The sequence below is a fragment of the Amphiura filiformis genome, chromosome 14 (assembly GCF_039555335.1).
Source record: "Amphiura filiformis chromosome 14, Afil_fr2py, whole genome shotgun sequence".
Taxonomy (NCBI): Eukaryota; Metazoa; Echinodermata; class Ophiuroidea; order Amphilepidida; family Amphiuridae; genus Amphiura; species Amphiura filiformis.
Genome location: NC_092641.1, coordinates 54,721,754 through 54,740,889, shown reverse-complemented (window position 1 = coordinate 54,740,889; position 19,136 = coordinate 54,721,754). Strand labels below are relative to the sequence as shown.

Here is a 19,136-nt window from a genome sequence, read left to right as displayed (position 1 = left end):
GGGTATCTATTGTAAGCTATTAGGGTAAGCATGGTATTATTCAAACGCTATTGTCTGGATCATTGAGTATCGATTGCGCACGTACACATGCAACACGGATGTGTGTGGTCCTCCCCAGGTTTTGACGTCGTGAATGACCCAACGTTTTCATTTTATTATTACTAAATTAATCGTCGTTTATCACGAGTCCTAAGAGTCGTACCAGTTCAATTCATCAAAATTAATTTGTATCAAATGAAAAACAAACAGACAAGTAGAGTCATGTGTCTTTCTATGACTGTATTCCTACCAAAATCTGATACACTAGAAACGTGTTGATATGTATATCTTTTAAAATCGCCAAATGTTGAACACAGTCACCGTGGCACAGTAGGCATCTTTGTGCAATTGGCAGTGGTTCGAACCCCGGTGAAAATTTTAGTAATTTTTATTCTTTTTACTAATGCACTGTGCCGTTTTTCAAACACGCCCCTGAATGAAATTGATAGGCAAGTACCCTTAATGAATAATGATGATGAAAAATCAATGTTGATGATCATATAGACATGCCACTTTGTTAATTAGACCCACATGCACATTTTTTGGTGATTTCCTTGCCCTAAATAACGTACATAGGCCTATACGTGTTAATACAGTATAGGCCTAGGCTAGGCATTTTGCTTAAGCTTAAGGCGCATGTAAGGCCTATAGTCACGTGTAAAATAAAACCTAGTCTTTGTGTACACGTTGTCTATGGGCCTCTACACAGCATCCTGTATGGCCTCACTCTATCCTAACTCAAGCCGGAACCCTAACTTGATCTATAACTCTATTTTAAACCATATCTAATCCTCGGACCTAGCCGTATCTCTATCCCTATCCAAGAGCCTAGCCCTATAAAAACCCTATTCCTAATGCGAACCTGACCCTAATCAACAATTCTAACACTAAACAGCAAGCCTAAATCGGACCATTAACCCTAAATCAATCTTAATCTGATCTGATCGTGCTAGGACAGGCTACAGATACGAATCTCCAGATATAGTCCTAGGTTGAAGCAAAAACAGCGAAACAGTCATCATACAGGGTGTCCGAAAATCATTGATATTTTACTCGTCATGCTGTTTTCCAGAAATTTTCTTGTTAAAACATGTATTGCAAATGTCAATGTTTACATTCATGGCATTTTACCCGAGATTGGAGCACCTTTGTGCTTATGTAGACTACCAGTGTCACGCTGTATAAATGTCAGTAATTCCATTAAGGAAATTATTAGTCACATTTATAAGGAACATGTACGTGTTCTTTTTGCATGAATGCTTAAAAGGGACAGCATTTCATGTTATACATAAGTTTGAAAGAATTAGGTTTGTCAAATAATCAGGTCACCTTCCTTTAATTTAGGCATGGATCTACTAAATTAGGTGATTTTATTTTCACTTTTGTCTTTTTTATTATTATTTTTCTATTTTTTTTTTCGGGGCGAATAATGAGGCGTTTGTCATTCATGTCTCAACGTAGCTACGCCCCCTGGATATTTGTGTTGATCATTGGATTTACACAAATTGAGTAATGCGCCGTTTATTGCCACGCGTTTCTTGTATGTTGACCATTTTTCACAGCTACGAGTTCAGCATCAACCTGTAAAAGTAAAAAAAAAAAAAAAAAAAAAAAACATTGTTGGTGGTTTATTTTTTCTGGAAGGAAGCATGACCTAGCGGGATTTGTACTCATATATTTGGACAAATAACGCTGACACACAAGCGATGAAAGGATGATCCTAAGGCTTGATATAGGGATTTAATTTTCGCCCTTTATGGAGGATTTATTACGGAAAGGGGGGAAAACGCCCACAGTTTTTGTTTTTATTGGCTTTAACTGATGACCGCAAGGAAAAATCTGATCATTTCCCATATCATAGTTATGCTAATATTGAGAACTTAACTACAGTTTTGTAAGTTAAATGGCTAAAACTTGGAAAGTATTGCTCCTTTCATTTCACCCATGCGGAAACATTGCAAGTGGATAAAAATGCTAACCAATTTTGTAGAGTCATGTCGGCACAAGTAGGTCTGTTGAGGTTTTTTTTTTATACCGGAACCGCCAGACTTCGTCATCAAGACAATATCTAGCTGTCTATCACGTGACCAGTCCAGCGGGTCAGCTGCCTGATGAAGTCTGGTGGTTCCAGACGAAACGTCGCGTCGTAAATAGTAAGTTCCAGTATTCGATTCATTTGCAAAATTACTGGATGACTAAGAACATCCACTCAAACACATGTATTATGCTCATATAAGTAAATTCACTACCAACAATTATTTTAACCAACCTTTTCAATCAACATTTTAAAGATCTGTTTGGGCGAGCCGTTGCTTGCAATGGATTCATCTCCAGTAGTACGCGGCAAATTTTGTCCTGCTTGCCCGTCATCAAGTATGTGTTTCAAAAGCTGAAAACAAGATTTATTCAGGATTAACACAGAATATTATGATGTTTACAGTAGAGTACCGACTGGGCGGGACATAAGTGGTGGTGAAACAATAATTATTGTTCTTAATGAGGGCGCATTTTAGAATTAAAATTACACTTTTTACTACGGTTTTGCCGATCTCCCCAGGAAATGTTTGTTGCCCGGTACGCCACTGTCCTATTGAACTAAAGCAAAAAATAATTCAATTTAAGTTATTTAGCATTATCTTTGGGTAAGTTTATGTCATGATACTATGCCCTTTGTAACATTGTTACATTAAAGCAATAATGTGTGATTTGCATAAATAATAGATTCTTATTTAAAGGTTTGTTTTCACTGATCACATTATCCCCTTTTAATTTCGAGCCAAACAAATGAGGTATAACGAAGAAAATTGCGATTCATTCCAACGCCTCCAACGCTCGCCGATCGTAATGCATGTAACTGCACGGAGCATCGCGCTCGAGGTGTGTACATACAAGCTGACATCCACGGTACATGTTAGCAAGTACTCGATCGTTGAACTCTGACTAAAACCGGGTCGACCCGGTTTTAATACAAAAAGTTAATTTTTACTGTTACTTCAGGCTTAGTCTTTTACGTGGTATTTTAGTATACCAATGGGCATTATAATTATGCAAAAAGTAGAAATCCGAGTAAAATTGAGGGCGTCGCTTGAAGCAAATCACACATTATGGCTTTAAAATGGTCAAGATTTCACTACTCACCGATTTAATTTTTGTCTCAAGTTGGATAACATCATCTTTAGATACAAAGCTCGGATCTGCGTGAAATGACATGTTGCCAGTCGTAGATGTTGGCATGTTCATCGTGCTCATAGGCTCCCCATCAGGGTAGATACGGACTGATTTCATCTGTGGATGATCAATATCTTTAAGAGGGAAGACTGTGCAACAAGAATGTGGAACAAGGTTTTTCTTGACATGTAAAGGCCTATACACAAAGTTATTCCCACTGCGCTGGCACGTTTACCAAATTACTAATATCGTTTGCGACTGGGTTTTGAAACTAGGGAGTATGTGATTTATGAGACGTCTCTGAAATATGATACTGTTATGTAACATGACGCTTCAAAAGTATTTGATATTAGAGACGTGTTTGAATTAGCAGTGCCCCCGAACTGATATTATGCACTTTAAGAGGGAAGACTGTGCAACAAGAATGTGGAACAAGGTTTTTCTTGACATGTAAACAAACACTCAAATTTACTTTAATGGCGTGACAACAACGAACCTTTATAGTCGAGTAGATGTCTTTTGTTCTTTCCCCTTTAGTGTAAAGTTGCGTGTCGGACTAACATTTTCTTGCTTAAAATTGATGCCTATCATGTTGAGAGGTCAAAATGGCACGTGCCCGGCGGGCACCTTTGCGCAATAAAAGTATTGCGCATTCAAAAACAGGGGCCAAATCTCAAAATCGCTCGGATTTTAAAATTATACCAAAATATTCCTACAAGGATTTCAAAAATATGTAGTTTGTCCTCCCAACGACCAATAAGTCTCAAGGTCAAAAGTTAAAGTTTGAAATTCGGGTACCATTCGGGATCCAACACACAAAATTTGTCCACTTTTGGTAATAAAAAGTGGGACCTCTCAAAATGTTTGTTGTGTTATAATAATTCATGAAAAGAATATTTACCATGGTAACGTAACATTGTAAGCGGTAAAAACTATTTATTTTTTGAGTTATTATACCAAGACAAACATTTTGAGACCATTTTCATCTAAATTGGGTAACTTTTCTGTGTTTGACCCATGTATAGCACAAATCCTTGCGACCTGTAGTATATTTTGGAATATGTTCAACCAAATCAGAACAACTTTGAGTTTTGACCCATGAGTTTAAATTTTACCCTGAATTTCTCGAAATGCTTAAGGTGGCCACTGGGCACCTGTTATAAAATCAATATACCTCCGATTAAAAGTAAAACATGTGATGCATACCCAACTTTACCCTCATATGCAAGTTCCATCCGACTATTATTTCAAGCAGAGAAGCATAACTGCAGCTCGTAGGCCTACTTGACAGTCTGCTTCGACTATATTCATAAATACGTATTTATTAATACGCATGTGACACATGAGCACGACATACAAAAACCATGTATCAGCAAGCGTGACCAAATCCTCATACCATTGACCACTGTACAAAAAAAAGGATAGGGACATTATTTTGAAACCATTTGCCGACGACAAAATATATATCGACGAGAACGTTTACTATATAATCATAAGTTGAACAAATTATATAATTTTGCTGCACAGTAGTCTCGTGTTGACTAAATATAGTCAAAGCACAAAGTTGATGCACTATTGAACAACAAATCAGGAAGCTGCCTACTGTTTACCATAATATTGTAAACAATGTTGTTGCTCCTTTCGAATGATTCCACCATTGATCGTGTTGACAAAAGGAATCAAAATTCACAATATCGAAAACTGTTTTCATACATCCATGTCAAATTAAGGAGGCTGTGTACTCTCAGACATGCATGTAGTAAAAGTGCAATAACTTTGTAATTATTCGCGCAAGACATATAAAAGTATACATTTTTATAAAGGCAAGACATCAATAAATCTTAATATAAATACAGGTTTGGGGTAAAAACAACAATTATGAAGAAAATTACAAAAAGTGAGTTTTTGGCAATATGGGGTAGGTACATCATAACAAAAAAACACTCTTTCCAAAATATTTTATTTTGTTTTTAGCTCAATCTTGAGGCTCCATTCCAAAAACAGGTTTTTTATTTTTTTGATATTGGCCTTATGTTTTGAGATATTGACCATATAAGGCATCACATTGAACTTTTTAAAATTCACAAACGCCTATTTGCACAAAATGATGCCTAAAATCGGAAATAGACCAAAATATAAAAAAATGAGAAAACCGTTTCTTGAGTCGATCATGCTTTTTACGATGATCATATTTTGCTTACCTATAGATGCTGTATTTATTGAGTTATCGTGTACCTAAATCGTCCTTTTACCGAGCAAATAATGGCCGTTGAAGTTTAAAGTGGTCACATTTTGCACTTTCATCGAATCTCGCAGGAGAATGCGGCAGTTTTTATTTTTCTACCTTATATTACATCAACATCGGGTAAATCCACGGCCTCTTGAGAAGTTTGAGCGAAATCCATTTATAACTTGATATTTAAATCGGGGGAAAGAACTTGAAAAACCCACATTTTATCAGCTAAAACGGAGCCAATTGACCACTAGGTTTTTGTGCTTCCGTGATGTTTCCATAAGATGCGCCGCGCATGCAGATTAGCGTCGCGTATGCGTAGCGTATTTGTGCGTTAACAAATTGCGCGATACGCAACGCGATGCGTTGTTGCGCGAGTGTACCCTGCTGGTACAACAAAGATTTTCTTTCCTTTTCAATTTCAAACACGAGTGGAATAGTGAAATAAAATCCTTAAAATATTGCAGTTGGAGTTTACAAATCTAGATTTTCATTCCTTGTATTTTTGCGAAAGAAACAATGTCTAGAGTACACAGCTGCCTTAAAGGATGGTCAACTAACGTACCTTTGGAACAAATACAACAAGAAGGGTCAAAGTTGTGCAAAAGATGATAAAACTGGATGTGAAAATGTAGAGAGCCGCGGGTGCAGCATCCATAATATAGCTGACAGCAACACCGATAACACAGAGAATGACCACGTTGTAGACGCTGATGCCAATTAGTTTGCTGTCATTTAATGCTGGAAGGGTAACCTTATAGAAGAAAAACAAATGTGCATATAGACTACATCTTAACAGCTAAAATCTGGGAGATAACGCTGACGAATACTCGGCCAGACACGAGTTACTTTGTGAGTCTGTCCTAAAACATTGTATCTGTATGGATAATGATGTGGAAATTCTAAATCATATTTGCCACACAATGTGAAAGGTGGACATAATCTTGTCCAGAGTGAAAGTATACAGTGTTATAATGTAAATGAAGAATAAACAAGTGGAAAATAAATACATTTAGACAAGTAGGCTCAATATGAGTTAAATATAAGTGAAGAATAAATACAACGAATGTACGTGATACCATAGCAAAAAATAATTGTAGCAAATGTTTAAATTTAACAATGCTAGCCAAGTTAATGCCATGTCTATAACGCATTGGTACTTTACTTTTAAGAAAAACCGTGAAGACTTTAAAACAGACGTGTCAAATCAATGTTGGCGTTCTAAATATAATCTCAATAGTTGCCGTTTCAGTTAGGTAGGAAGACGTTGTTAAGTTACATATTTTATCGTATTCGTTTTGAATCCAAACTGTAGTAGTTTACCTTTCTTGTTTCCCATGCGAGGAAAGCACCAAACACCAAGAGTAATCCTTTGAATCCATAAAGTAATGTCAACCACAGGAACATATTGTTACAGGTGCAATGCTCTATGTGTGGGATGAGACGCTGATTGGGGACATCGGGATCATCCTAACAAGGAAATGAAAACAATATTATTATTGATTGAAGCAGAATATTTCTCATAAAAGCAGCAGAAATCGGTCTACGTAACGGGCTCATCAATGGTTTGGGTTTACGTGACAGATTCCTTAACTCCGCTATTTCACACAGCTACTAACATTTGACAAACACTTGCTATAAGCAATGACAATACCCTTGAAACTATAGTACATGATTATTTCCAAAAATAATAAGGGTCATAACATAAATGTTGTCCCAGTCTACACTACTTCCCCGCCACACACACACCACATATGCATACACGTTCTCTTACGGCATCTTAATAAGTTCTACCCCTCTGCTCTGATAACATGAAACCATCTACAACCTGACCAACACCACTCCACTGGTTGCCAGAGTCAAGATTCATCAACTCAAATTTCTCGGCCATATAGTGCGTCTTGAAGATGGCGAGCCTGTGAAAGAATATGTGCTTTATATCCCCCCACACGGGAAGAGGAAACCGGGATGGCCGCGCACACTGTACTTACAGTATACCCAGCACCTCCTGGGAGATACTGAAGGGATGCTGCAGCCAAACAAAATTGTTTCGCTTGCCCAAGATCGAATTAGTTGGAGAAAGCTTGTAGTCGCCTGCTCCGCAGCCGACTGATGATGATGCTCTGATAATAACAGATGTATAATGTCGGCTGTATTTTTCACTAGCATCAGAATATAGACCATCCGAAACACGACGTAGATAATTGGAATAAAAAGAGTGATAAATGTAATACTAACCCTATCAAATAGATCCACAATTTGTCCATACAATGGGTCTATCGCTTGCCATATGGTGAGTAGGATGGTATCGAATAGAAGAAGACCCAAGACCATTAGGAGTAAATGTGTATCTGTAACAACCTTGATTGAAACAAAGAAATGATTGAACGTGAACAATTTTAAATGTAATTTGAGTAACAGCCTCGGATGTAAATCAATATCATTTTTCGCGTGATTGTTATGCCCAATGTTATACTGACAATATTTTAATTACAAAAAAAAATTTAAAACGGATATCGCCGGGTTTTTTTTCGCTAATTCATCCATAAAGATCAACATTTAACCGGCTAAGTGGTTTTCTTAATTTCGCCTCATTGTTTTGGAAAATAATAAATACATTAAGACTTGACTGAAATTATATACATTATGGCTTTAATGCTTGTAAGATGCTGTTAAATAATAACAATGTTCATGACATGTAAAGCTGCTTGCTATAAAATATGTTTCAGAAACATTATAACTAACCTTTCGTTTTGGGGTCTTGAAAGCAGCTATCTGGTGCACTCGCCATGTCTTACTAAACATTGACCCAAATGCCATTACAAAACCAATAGAAATTGTCCACACACGTAACTGAAAAATAGCAAGTTAGATGTTTGAAGTTAGGCTACTTAGGTAGTTGCCTAGACTGAATTATAAGTGTTATCTCCTCATAGTGATTTTAAATGTGTGAAAATAAACGATGAAAATGTTTTGTCCATACAAGGTTCGTTAAACCATTTGTCTATTTGGCATTACCTTGACAAGAAAATACTATTTGGGGTGTTGGACACAACGTCCTATTTTACATGTGTTGTGGTGGTTGTGGTTGTGGTGATGGTAATGTTGGTGCTAGTGATGGTGGTAGTGCTGGTGCTCATGGTGGTGGTAATGTTGGTGCTATAGTGATGGTGGTAGTGCTGGTGCTTATGGTGGTGGTAATGCTGATGTTATTGGTAGTGCTAGTGGTGGTGGCGCCTGTGTTGGTTGCTTTGGCAGCGGAAATTGGATGTATAGCTACTGCTATGAAATTAGAGGTAAATGGAAATAACGCGGCATCTAGATGTCTGATCGATCGTCGGTTCTGTTGATATTGCGCACAAAACGTATCCGTACACTTCAAACACAAAAGCAATAACTTACAGACACTAATCTTAAATTACCAAATAAAATAGAGTAGTCAATATATGGAGAATTTTGCTCTGCGTATTTTGCTACCTCACTCGGCAATTTGAATGAAAAAGAGAGCATTTCAAAAGTGACACAAAATTACATTTCTCTCGAAATACGATACTTACGAGCACGCGAGTTAGTATTGGTATGTTTCAATAGGTGGTAGGAATCACCCTGAAGGAGGCAATATTCTACTTGGTACTTTTAAAACGCTCTCTTTTTTCATTCAAATAGGTATAGCTTCGGGAAATAAAATCGCATCGTGTTGAACGAGGTATCGAAGCACGCAGGACTAAATTATGGATCAATTGATTACTTCATTTGGTTATTTAGGTTGCGTTTTAAGTGTAAGGCTACTTTTTGTGCTTAATATATGGGCGCTACAGTGCCTAATGCGGCAAACAAATGTGTGTGAATGGTAACAAGAAATCAACAACGATCATGTTTGTGTCATATTACCTGGCATGTTATTGTCATAGTTTGTAAGGAAACCATATTAGTATCGATACCACCTAAGACGACACTCAGATAAACAAGAATACAACCGATTATTATCAGATTGTTGAGATTCGGACTGGACATCTTCACGTGTCTGGAACAAATAGTTGATTGAAAAGGGAGTTTAAAATGGCGTAAAGGTAGATGTGTGAAAAACGCTGCAGAACGATAGCGTATTTGGGACAAATGTTCTGGGTATGGAACTTGCATCCTGGAGCAAGGCTTACTCACTCATCCCTTCATGCTGGTGTATATGTGACATGTAACCATTATTTACGCTTTCTATGTCCAATACCTTTTTATCTTTTACCAGGCCTTTTTTAAATTGATATATAAATTTGTTGTTTATATATTTTGTATTTGTAATATTTTATTATTTTGATGTCCTTTACTCTGCACAAGTTGCTCAATTTGACCTTATGGTCACGATGCTTTTATAATAAATTGAAATGAACAAAGAGGAAAATGAAGAAAGAAAATGATGAAAACGAGAGAGAAAAAATGAGAAGAAAAAGAGCAGATAAAAACCAGGGCAAGGAAAGGTAACAGAGAAAAATAGAGAAAACGGAGAGAAGAGGAGAGGATGATGAACAAAATATTTGCTGACAAACCTTTACATGATCTCACCCACCCAGTGGAATGAGACTGACAACACCCAGCAGTAGTGTCGATGAAATACATGAAGTTTAGAGAATGAAAAGATAATACTTCATGGAAAGGGATACTTTTGAAAGTCAGAAATTTGTTTTTACTCTATTAGTTTTGGAATTATGATGCAGATACCCTTTGATACGAATTTCAGCAAAACTGTATCCACTACTCTATCTATTATGATCATAATTATTGTATTCCCCGCAATCGTAATTTAATTAATAATATTTTGTTTAATGCGCTTTAGTTTTGACCAAACATTGATTACCTTTGCTTGCGATATTTGATGTTGAATGCAAGAAATACGCATGCGTTGATCATAGCAATCCCAGCAACTATGCACATAGGAATATATAGCGATGCACCAATTCCAAGATGAATGCGTACGTATGTAATGACAACCTCTGGCGTGTGATCTAAAGGAATCACGCCACCTGGAACAAAAAATACACAAAAGTTGTTCAATCAATCTTTATTAACACAGCAAGCAAAATACATAAAAGCAGGAAAAAAACAAAGATTGTACACTCTAAATTAGAAAGACTTAAAATTTAAATCTTAGTTGAGACTTAAAAATTGTTTAAGTCTTTCAGATTTATTTTACGCCGGGTTTGATTTAAATTTTCTGTGGGATCGGGAAAAATAAAATCTATTTTTAAATCTTTCGAAAGACTTAAAAATTAAACCAATCACAACGCGATGGTGCGTGCACGTGATCAAATCGAAAAGTTGTCCTGGACTGCTCAGCCGCCATCTTTCTTTTGAGATTTTGTGTGGTGGCGAGCGAATGAATGAAGTGATATGGGCGAACACAAACACGAGTAGAATGGCATCCCAGATGCTGTAATTGCCAATGTCAGTGACTATAACTTCCATGAAAAAGCTTACATTGTTGTGCACGAAGGGCCAATGTGAGCATTATCTTCAATCGACGAGGTAGTAGTATGTGCGTCTGATGTATAAGCTTACCTATACACATGATATAATTTATAAATTTGTAAGCTTATTTCCATGAAGGATCACACTCGGACACAGTGACACTGGAATATCACTGGCACTGTAGACTATTGCTTGAACTTTATGAAATCCAGACAGTTTAGAGGTACTTTGGATTGAAGTCAAACCAACAAGACTTCCACGGGAAGTATCTACCTTGATATACTGTTGTGCATATTTCCCGGATAAAAAGGAAGCTTCACAAATGCTTGAACATCTTCAGACAGGTCTTGATCAATCACGCATTAAACACCCATATGCAGGTTTCTGCATTTTAGGTGATCTTAATCGCTTAGACATCAGTGCTTTTTGCAAGAACAATGATCTTAAACAAATCGTGGAGGTACCCACCAGAGGTCGTGCGACCCTTGATAAAATTCTTACTAACTTTTCGATTCACTACCGTAAGCCTGTCGCATTTTCACCACTTGGAAAGAGTGATCATTCAGGGGTTGTTTGGTCTCCTCTTGTAAGTTCCAGATCTAGTCCCAACGCAACATCTAGACGCTGTGTCAGACCCATTAAGGACTCGGGAATTCGCGAGTTTGGATGTTGGGTTTCTAATTACTCGTGGACAGAGGTTTTAGAGCCAGAAGGTACTGTTGAAAAGTGTAATGCATTTTACAAGACTCTTCAGAAAGCATTAGATGAATACTTTCCAACCAAAGTGATCAAACTTCACGTCAAGGATAAGCCTTGGATGACCCCCGCTGTTAAAGAACTCATTCGGAAGCGACAAGCAGCTTTTAACCACAATAAACTCCCGCTATGGAGATTCTACCGCAATAAAGTGAATAGAGCAATAATTAAGGCAAAACATGAGTTCTATCATGGCAGAGTCCAAAGACTCAGGAAGTCCAATCCCTCTGCATGGTATCGTCAAATAAAAATCATGACTACGCACAATAAGAATCAGCCAATGATTCAACCTCCCCCTGGTGTTGACGCGTCAGTACCTAAAATGGTTGCTGACAGTATTAACAACCACTTTGTGTCGATAGGCAAGGATTTGACTCCTTTGCAGTTTGAGACTCTGCCATCCTTCAGACCCACACCTCTATTGCCTACAATCAATGAATGGGACGTGTTTAACAAGTTGCGTAAGATTGGTGCAAAGAAAGCTAGCGGTCCCGATGGAATACCGGCTTCCATTATTCGTGAATTCGCTTATGAGTTGAGCTCTCCCTTGTCCATCATCTTGAATTCCTCATTTAAGAGCGGTATTGTTCCCCACCAGTGGAAGAAAGCTATAGTAGTTCCGATACCCAAAACTACGCATCCAATTTGGGATAAACTCCGGCCAGTCTCGCTCACGGATCATTTTGCCAAAACCGCAGAATCATTCATAACCGACTGGCTCATGCAAGACATTGAACCAATTCTCGACAGTAACCAGTTTGGCAACAGAAAAGGTCGCTCCACAACACATTATCTAGCAAAGTTACTTGATAACCTTCAAAAACACGCTGATAAGCCCAAGAATTTGAGCCGAATTGTGATCACTGACTTCAGTAAGGCTTATGATAGGGTGGACCATAACGTTGTCATCTCAAAAATGCTCCAAATGGGTGCGAGATCTGAGCTGATACCTTGGATTTGTGATTTTCTATCTTGTAGATTTCAATGTGTGAGGTACAAAATGTCACATCTGACTGGAAGCAGTTAAACGGAGGTGTTCCACAGGGTACACTTGTGGGTCCTGCATCATTTCTATGTCTTGTTAATGATGCAGTTAATGCACAGGACTCACACGTTATGGCGCTAAAATATGTTGATGACCTCACCATTGTAGAAAATTCACAAATAGGCAAAACAAGTGTCATACAGGAGGACTTACACAGGTTTGTTACTTGGTCAGACAACAACAACATGTCTCTTAATGCAAAAAATGTATGTCAATGACTGTTTGCTTTTCACAACAACAAGAGAGTCCATTTCCTCTTACTATAGCCGACCAACAACTTGCTGAAGTGGATGTTGTCAAAATCTTAGGCATTCAAATCAGTTCAGATCTAAAATGGGACACATACATAAGAGATGTAATAAAACGAGCTTCTAGTAGGTTATATATGCTCACTACGCTTAAGCGGTTCAACCTTCCAGTTAGAGATATGATTTCCGTTTATATAGGATATGTTAGGCCATTATTGGAGTATGTAGTACCAATATGGCATGGTGGTATCACAAGAGAGCAAACTCTTGCAATTGAGCGCATCCAAAAACGCGCGTGTAGAATTATTTTAGGTTTGACCAAACAATCATCTTATGAGGAGGCGCTCCAAACTTGCGCACTTGAGAGACTCACACAAAGAAGAGAAAAAAATTTGCCTAGAATTTGCTCAAAAACTCATGGTTTCCGATTCTTTTCGTGAATGGTTTCCCAAAGAAAGGGTGAAAGTACATGGCCGTGAGCTCAGAAATGGACACAAACTTACTCTTCCTAGGTGGCGCACAAATAGATATCGTGATAGTGCAATCCCTTACATGGTCAACCTGTTAAATAATGCTTAATATATATGTCATCTGAACAATGTATCTTTAACTTATGTGCAATATCGATCTTGTGTTTATTTATGCTTTGGATAGTATTGCCAACTCATAGGTCATAATGTTTTTGTCCGGGGGCGAAGCCCCCTCTTTTCAGACTTTTCTCAGGGTGTTTCTCCTCTCCTTTTTCAGAGGACTTTTCCACTTTGGGATTAGGTTTGCAGGGAGGGAGTTTCGCCTGTTTGGTCAAATGTGTGTTTTTGATGTTCTTTAATACCCTTTATATGTCATGTTGTATATTGTATTTTTTATATGTGAGCTTCACAGCAATTCAGCTTTTAGCTGCGAGTGTGATTGAATAAATCATGAATAATAATAATAGTCCTGACTTGGTATTACTCCCGTATTGCTTGATAAGAAGTCACACGGACTTGTATTTAATATCGATATTTAAATCCCCATAAAGATTTATATTATTTTGAAATAAATCCCAGATATGCTTAAAAGTAAATCTTATAGGACTTGAATATTAAATCCAATGGACTTGCATTTTTAAATCCCTGTGGGACTGAAATTTATAAAACTTTGTAAAGACTTATTTTAATCCTATATTGATTGGTCCCTAACTACAGTCTCTGAAAGTTTTAAAAGTAAGTCTTTTGGATTTGAATTTAAATCCCTGTAATTTAGAGTGTATATTGAACAACGCTAGACTACCCGAATGGTGATTATTTTTTAAACTCCTTTTGGGGTGTAGATATATTTTTTTAGAATATTTTGTCAATTATTAAATAAAAAAATGATTTTTGAAATGTTTATTTATACCCTTTATATAACCCGATAATAAAACGTTTTCTGTAAAATATTGTGTGTGTGCTGGGTAATCGACATCTTCTCATGTACCTGGCCATGATATCTCATCTCGCCACTCTAGATGACCTTCACCATCTTGTGAGTCGCCTGGCACATACAGGGCGATGAAACGTTCCACTGCACCTAAAAGTAAATGTAAATTTTGTCATAAAAACACATGCTTTGTGTTAGTACCAACTTGAAACTTCATCATGGAAAAAAGTACTTGGAATACTTGGTACACTCTTGGCACAAGTCTGGGCTTTAGGGCCAGTCAAAAAAGAGGGACGAGCATTTTTGTGCAAGCCGAGAGGGGGGTCAACGATTTTGGCACACATTCATCATGTTCATGGATTGCATTTTAAATAAAACGCTCTAAAAGGTTTAGGAAAACAGAATTGAAACACTTAAATATGCCAATTTTCTTGCTCGCTGCGCTCGCAATATGTATCTTGACCCTTAAGGCTTGAAAATTGGGATCACACAAATTTGGCATGTGCACATCCTCTAATTGAAAGGGAGTTTAAAAATAAAAAGATTCAATTGGATCTCGCGTAATTGCTTTTAAACTCCCCTATGGGTAAGTTTAATTGCTTGGGAAGTCACACTTTCACTTTATATTATGTTTTCTAAAAATACCTTTGTGTCTGCATTTTACTTGAATCTCTGGGATTTAACTGTACAATCGATCTTCTGCATTTTTCTTTAAAATAAAAATATTCAATTGGAATTACTTTGTTCGCGTAATTACTTTCAAACTCCCGTATGGTTGTTAGTTTATTTGCTTCGGATATCGTAGAGTCACGCGTCATTAAGTGGTTCAGTATAAAAACGGCCTATATGGCACATTGTTTTGGAAAAATTAAGATGTAGGCTACAGGTAAAAGTGCCATATTGCCCTCTATTCACCTGCCACAAGCTCCTATGTTGTTGTAAAGGGTCCCTTTTATTGCTAGAAGTAAAATAAAACGCTTTCTTTATATTTTCATATGAATTCAAGATTGCAAAAGTATTTTTTCTTCGAGATGACAAATGTGCCTGTTTTTATACTGAGCCACGCAATTGTTTTATTAAAGATATTTCAATGATTAACATGATCAATACCTTGACAGCACCACTATCTCTGACAGTATCTTTGATAGCATTGAACTCAATTCGCGATACAAGGTCACTTTAGTTTCTAATTTGTATTTGAAATTGAAGATTTACTTCAAAGGTGCACTGGGTTGTGTTTAATGTTAAATTAAAGGTAGCGTTTAGTATTTCTTTAAATTTGTTTGGAGGTTGGTTTATTTATTTATTTTCTATCATCGTTTCTCTCATTCACATACCTGATCTCGCCTGACACGGTTCTTAGTATCTGATCCAGAAATTACAGTTACTTGTATACGTTTCAGAAAAAAAAACCAGGCGGCATAGGACACGTGACACGTGACGTTCGAGGCTGGCGAAAATACAAGGCTGATAGCCCCATACTTAAAGTGTGGTACATTGTCGTACCCCAACGGTTTTAGAGTAAGATAATTTTGTTTTGACACCACATAACAAATTTTGAATTGTTTGTAAAGATTTTACGATTATGTATTAATCCAATGGCGACGTCAAAAATGACGACATCGTAGAAGATGAAGGCGCCGCCATGATTAGAGATGAAGGACAATTGCCAAAGACCTCACAATGAGCGCTGGAACCACTTATAGCGTCGGTTGCCAATAGCAGTCACAACCGATCAAGTGTTGATAAAGGCAATAGGTGTTGCTGAAACGTACATAAGTAAGTGCAATTTCTGGAGCTGATACTATAAACCTTGTCTACTGAGCTCACCATAGCGATCAAGTGTTGATAAAGGCAATAGGTGTTGCTGAAACGTACATAAGTAAGTGCAATTTCTGGAGCTGATACTAAAAACCTTGTCTACTGAGCTCACCATAGCGATTCTGATGAATAAAAAAAATCTAAATATTCAATCACATACCTGATCTCTTTTGACATATAAATGAATACTGCTTTCCACAATCCGTCGTACGCCATACGCCATCTTTAAGATTGGCGTAAACACATTGTTCGGTCACAGTTGCCAGGGCGGTTATATTGCCACCTGCTGGTTGCCAAGAAAGCGCATGCTCACTGCCGTCCCACAAAAATTGGCCATTGTTCATGCGCAGACCAATTAACCTGAGAACAATAGATTGTTTAAAAGTATGTACACATTGGCAAACGTTATTCCAGATGGAATGTGTCTTTAGTTATCGCTTTTGGCGAATAAGTCAGGTATGAAGGTATGTGTGTCCTCCTACTTCCATGCTCGTGATTGTCTGAAATTCTGAGGATTAATCAATTCCAAACCGAGATGATCTCTAGAAAATTGGAATAACTCTGTCAATAAATTGCAGTCATTTAAGTAGGATCGGCTTGAAGTTCAATTTAAAAGGAAACTCTATGTGCTTGAAGCTTTAATTCTGTTTTTATTAAACCCTTACCAAGAGACTGTGTCATATTTTCCTTCAACTATTTCCCACACCGTTGATATCCTCCAATGATCTTCCTCTGAATACACGTGTAGAAGTGTAGAATCTTGCGACTGGCAATTAAGACTAGCCTGTTCATATGTGTTTGGCGAGGCGACAAATTTGTAGCAAAAATCGCCGCTTGTTACCCATTCGACATCACACGGTTCTGAATATGGATACAACGGTGAGTCAATTACTCTGACACGTTATCATCGTTGTTATCAGTATCATCATCAACAACAACATCATCGTCGTCGTCATTATTATCATCATCAACATTATGATCGATACCATCAAAATGGATGGACTTTCTGATTTACTTAAAACCATATTATAACATTAATCTGTAAAATAGATTAGTATATATTTTTATAAAATGTTAGCTTTTACTGTCAGATATGCCCCTTTTAATTTTGAGCCGAACAAGTGAGGTAAAGCATAGAAAATTGGAATTTACTACTAGCGCCCATGCATGTTACTCCGTGGTTGTAATACGGTACGATCCTCGGGGTGTGCGTGTATGTGTATCCCGCACGGTGTGTACATACGTGTTCGACTAATATTTCCATCGTAATAATAAAACGCCGGTTACATCGTTTTATTCAAAATCTCGGATTTTGACAAAACTACAGCACCTAAAGTCTTGATTTTTGCAGAGTATCTTTATTGGCTACATTGCAATCGTGTAAAAACCCATAATTTAATTTTTTATGAGGGCGTTCTCCTCAGCAAAGGTTATAATATGGCTTTAGTTTTTTGTACATTTTGATTATTTCTATTTCAAGAAACGAATGTCCAAACTAAGAGAAACTTTGTTTAAAAAGATCTTGAGAGAAGATTCATTACATCCATATATCAAATGTATGATTTCTTTCAAATTTTGATTTTGTTATTTTTTACCAAAAATTATGAAATACTATAGAGTTAACTTTTGGGACTGTCCATTTTAGCAGAAATGTAACGTGGATTTCTATGGTAGATTCAATTTCGTAATAATACCAGTTCGGGGGCACTCGTAATCCACGGATGTCTCTGATTTCACATACGGGGGTCTGTAATATCACATACGCCGAGCTTTGTTGACAGCTGGGCACTCGATGCAGCACATCGGAACGAAGCTGAGTGTATTAGAATAAGCTTTCATATGTTTAGCAAGTAATCTACCTGTGCAGAAATTATATCTATTTGTGCAAATTCTGACAAATGGTCCCAGAACACACTTAGATTGCAATGGCCAAAATCAAATGTTTTGAAGTAAAAAAAAATGCCAAGAGTACCTGAGTCTGCGCTCTAGTTCATGAATTGGATAGTAAAATTATGTGACATGACGCTTCAAGAGTATTTGATATCAGACACGAACGTGAATTATGAGTGCCCCGAACTGATTGCTCTGTTGTCCTACAAACGCACGGAATTTGACTGATTCCAATAGAGGTTATCCACTTCACTCATGTGTGACTTCTAACAAAAGGCACTGGTTCCGGTAGTATTCCTCATTCAAACTAATTCAATGCACGACCTCGGAGTTACCAGCATGACTTTGGCGGGCTATTTTGAAACAGTCATGGTTGCACATGCAGGTACTTCTTTAGAATGTCCTAAACAAGGTATAGCAGTCGTTGATAGGACATGCAGCTTATAGAACATGGATAACCTCTATTAGTTGTAAGTTTGAATATTGTGTAAACATTGCAAATATGCTAAAGAAAGTCAGTTTTAAATTAATTAACCCATTTCCTTTTTAAAAGACCGTACATTATGGATTTCATCTATGATATATTACTTTTGATGAATTGTGCTCCACGCAAATGTCTAACGGGTCAATTTATCAATTAATATCCAATTCTGCACGCACAAGTTCTAAAATGATTGAATAATCCTTCAACTTACACATATTAATGTTATATATCATTAATCCTAACAGTTAAAATGGAAAATCTTTAACCAAATGGCAGATCTAGATTATTAATCAAATGAAGACACGGATACGTTTTCTAGACAGCAAATAAAACCGTTCAATACTTACTTTGAAGTTGCTCAATGCGAACACTGTCAACTCGGTCGCCATTGAGAAAGCTTACGGATCCCTAAAACGAGAGATACATGCAATTTATATACAGACCGCATAATAATTATGGTACCAGTTATGCCCCTGTTTATATTAAACAATGAAAAATATGATTAAATTCTTAATCTTTATTTAAGATATACAGGAGTGACAATAACTGGTATCCTAATTCTTTTACGGTTTGTATTAAATAACGTAATAA

The 19,136-nt window shown here is 37.1% G+C and overlaps 2 protein-coding genes and 1 long non-coding RNA gene across 3 annotated transcripts in view; all 3 read right to left on the bottom strand.

Moving 5' to 3' along the window:
* Positions 1 to 1,464: 1,464 nt before the first annotated feature.
* Positions 1,465 to 6,898, bottom strand: LOC140170315 (gamma-aminobutyric acid type B receptor subunit 2-like). Its single transcript, XM_072193683.1, has 5 exons — positions 6,764 to 6,898; positions 6,006 to 6,194; positions 3,178 to 3,324; positions 2,309 to 2,428; positions 1,465 to 1,620 (listed from the first exon to the last, which is right to left on the bottom strand). Exons 1-5 carry the CDS (start codon positions 6,845 to 6,847, stop codon positions 1,561 to 1,563), a joined length of 600 nt encoding a protein of 199 aa, XP_072049784.1. The 5' UTR covers positions 6,848 to 6,898; the 3' UTR covers positions 1,465 to 1,560.
* A 790-nt stretch (positions 6,899 to 7,688) lies between these two features.
* Positions 7,689 to 9,455, bottom strand: LOC140170316 (uncharacterized). The gene is made up of 3 exons (XR_011861523.1): positions 9,332 to 9,455; positions 8,186 to 8,293; positions 7,689 to 7,801 (listed from the first exon to the last, which is right to left on the bottom strand). It is a non-coding gene; the product is annotated as an uncharacterized lncRNA (long non-coding RNA).
* Positions 9,456 to 10,285: 830 nt separating this feature from the next.
* Positions 10,286 to 19,136, bottom strand: part of LOC140169507 (gamma-aminobutyric acid type B receptor subunit 1-like) — a 58,242-nt gene continuing 49,391 nt past the window's right edge. The window contains exons 8-12 of the mRNA XM_072192769.1: positions 18,893 to 18,953; positions 16,837 to 17,032; positions 16,332 to 16,531; positions 14,408 to 14,500; positions 10,286 to 10,455 (exon numbers count right to left, since the gene is read on the bottom strand). Of these exons, the coding sequence (XP_072048870.1) occupies positions 10,286 to 10,455; positions 14,408 to 14,500; positions 16,332 to 16,531; positions 16,837 to 17,032; positions 18,893 to 18,953 (720 nt within the window). The remainder of the gene's footprint in view (positions 10,456 to 14,407; positions 14,501 to 16,331; positions 16,532 to 16,836; positions 17,033 to 18,892; positions 18,954 to 19,136) is intronic.